The sequence below is a fragment of the Echinops telfairi genome, unplaced genomic scaffold, assembly GCF_000313985.2.
Source record: "Echinops telfairi isolate 266 unplaced genomic scaffold, ASM31398v2 ScPeMD7_18;HRSCAF=68, whole genome shotgun sequence".
Lineage (NCBI taxonomy): Eukaryota > Metazoa > Chordata > Mammalia > Afrosoricida > Tenrecidae > Echinops > Echinops telfairi.
The window spans coordinates 97,997,242-98,000,072 of NW_022103915.1; the positions used below are offsets into that span (position 1 = coordinate 97,997,242).

The window sequence follows — 2,831 nt, forward strand, 5'->3', positions numbered from 1 at the left end:
TGTACAAATATGCTTGATACACTCAATGTATGGAACATTATAAAAGTTGTAAGAGTCCCCAATAAAATGATTTTTTTTAAGGTAGTTCAAAGTTTTTGGTTACACCGCATTTCTTCAAAACGATGCTGTAGTAGGAGGGATAAATACCATCCTCATTTGATAGATGAACAAACTGAAACGTAAATTAATCCTTAGTTTTCTTCCCTTGCAGCAATGTGGCATAAATGCCAACGATGTCAAAAAGCTGGAAGAAGCTGGATTCCATACTGTTGAGGCTGTTGCTTATGCACCAAAGAAAGAGCTAATAAATATTAAAGGGATTAGTGAAGCCAAAGCTGATAAAATTCTGGTACGTACAGCTTATGTGTTGGGAGGTGTTAGTAGGAAGGAAATTCCTCATTCTCTTGCCTTCTTCCTCTTTCTAGAGCAACCAGAGTTACTAGTTTGTCTTTCTATGTACCTCTTTGCATGAATTCAAATGTTCTCTACAGAATTACAGTATCATTGAGTAGAGCAAAGTCATTGCCAAATTGTTGATCAGTTTACGCTCCTACACACTCCTACCAGCAGTTGAGTGATATATACATTATCTTTCTAGGTGTTAAGATCTCATACGTTATAAATATACTTATTATGCAACCACCAAAAAAATTTTTACATAGGAAAATGTTCCTGTTATAGGAAGCAGATTAACTGGTTTATAACTGGTTTTATCTGTGTGTGTCTTTGTGCACATATGTATGTGACATTTTATTGGGGAAATCTACAAAAGATCACTTTAAAGCTTTGTGAAGAAGCAACGATGTCACCTTGAGGATGGAGATTTGCCTGACCCAAGACCTGGTATTTTTTGTTTAAGTAGAATGCTTTTAATATATGAATCAGTTATTCAACATCATATGGAGTGTGCTTTTACATTATTGAACAGGATTATATTGGCATTAGTTTTTCTCTGCCTTCAATTAAGACAATACCTTGAAGATGACAGCAAATAATAAAATTAAATTAAAATACACCCATTTTTAAAAAGAGTTGGGATAAAACTTATCCACTAGTGCCCCTTATTCAGCATTTCAGATCACCCATCATCCCTTGTATATGACTTCAAGGCCCATCTTTCCTACTTGCAAACAATATATCTAACCAATAAACCCAAACACTGCCCTGTGATCATTTCCTTATAACAACCTTCATAGATGCTATATATAACCAATAGCACCTATCAAAATGACCCTCAAGGTTATTCAGCACTAAGTAAGGACCTTGGTGTTTTTAAGCACCTCATACACATACAAAAGCGGGACAATGAATGAGGAAAACTGAAAAAATTACTGTATTTGAATATGGTGTTGGTGAAGAATATTGACTGTACCATGGACTGCCAGAATAATGATCAAATCTGTCTTGCAAGAATTAAAGCCTGAATGTTCCATAGAAATGGGGATGGAAAGACTTTATTTTATATACTTTGGACTTGTTATCAAGAAGGACCATTCTCCAGAGAAGGACATTGAGTTTGGTAGAGATACAGTGAACCAAGGACATCGAGTTTGGTAGAGATACAGTGAAAACCAATGAGATGAATGAACACAGTGACGCTAACAATGGACTCAAACAAAGTAACGACAGGAGGATGTGTTAGACCTGGCAGTGTTCAGTCTTGGCTGTGGACTCACTTCTGAATCAGAACCCATTTGATGAGAACCTAAGAACACAACAACTTAGAAGGGTGTCAGAAAGTTCATAAGGAAACTCCATTATTTTTCGGTTCCATTATTCCATGAGGTTTTGTTTTGTTTTTTAAGCCTTCCTCTGCAAGGTGGGTGTACACATCTACACAAGGATAATTCAAAAAGTATTGCTACAGGGATTATAGTTTAACATACAAAATGCATCTGCAGTCAGAGGATGGCTACCTACAAGCTCTCTCTAATACACGTGACATAGTCTTGTTAGAGTGCATTCCAAAAAATACTTACTGTGTCATGGGGGGGAAAGTAAACCAATTTTGTAGTCAGGGCTAATAACAAATTTTTAGCAAAACTCAAATGGATATCTTCCCAAATCCTTGAAGCTTTGCACCACGTTTCTGAGAAGGTTGGCCTACATAAAACAATAGTTTTTATATAGACCTGTTTTAGAAAAATCAGTAAGCCTCAGAGATGAGCCAAGAGAAGGGACAACAGCAACCTTGACAAATGAAGAAAATGGCTGAATTCCAGAAACTGATGGAAGGAGACTAGAGTTAAATTCATTGATGCAATAGCTACTGAAGTTGGGAGCTCACATTGCACGGCATTCTCTTTTGCAAGTGAACATTTTGACTTCAGCAATCTTTTGTTCTGAATGAATACCAAAATCAATGTGCAATAATTAGATCAACGAATCTTTTCATCACTCTGTTAAACAAGATTAAAGCTAATGAAGACAATTTTACGTAATGAATTCTAACTAAGACAAGTCTAGGGCTTACCAATACCATCTAGAAAGCAAGATCCAATTAGAACAATGGCTTCCAAGTATATCAGCTAAGCCAGTTTAAGGCAGAGAGGTTACAATGTTATGTTGACGGTGATTTGAGGTTCCAAAAGTGTAATTTTTGATACAGTTTCTCAAAGAACACAGGACAATCAAAGAGGCTTATTAGGAAGGAGTTTTAAGAAAATTGCATTGATGAGGAAAAGGCCAGAAAAGTTGCACCAAGGAAATTTTTTCCTCATTACAATAATGCCCCTGCTAGTTCTTCAAAGGTAACAAAGGGCTATCCTATGAATTTTTGTTGGGAAACCTACCTCATCTACACCCAAAAAAACGGTCCCCGATTCAAAGAA

General features: G+C 36.3%; 1 protein-coding gene across 1 annotated transcript in view; it reads left to right on the plus strand.

The window, feature by feature from the left end:
* RAD51 (RAD51 recombinase) overlaps positions 1–2,831 on the plus strand; it is a 25,529-nt gene that overhangs the window by 1,669 nt on the left and 21,029 nt on the right. Inside the window, exon 2 of the mRNA XM_045287675.1 lies at positions 212–353. Coding sequence (XP_045143610.1) covers positions 212–353 — 142 coding nt within the window. The remainder of the gene's footprint in view (positions 1–211; positions 354–2,831) is intronic.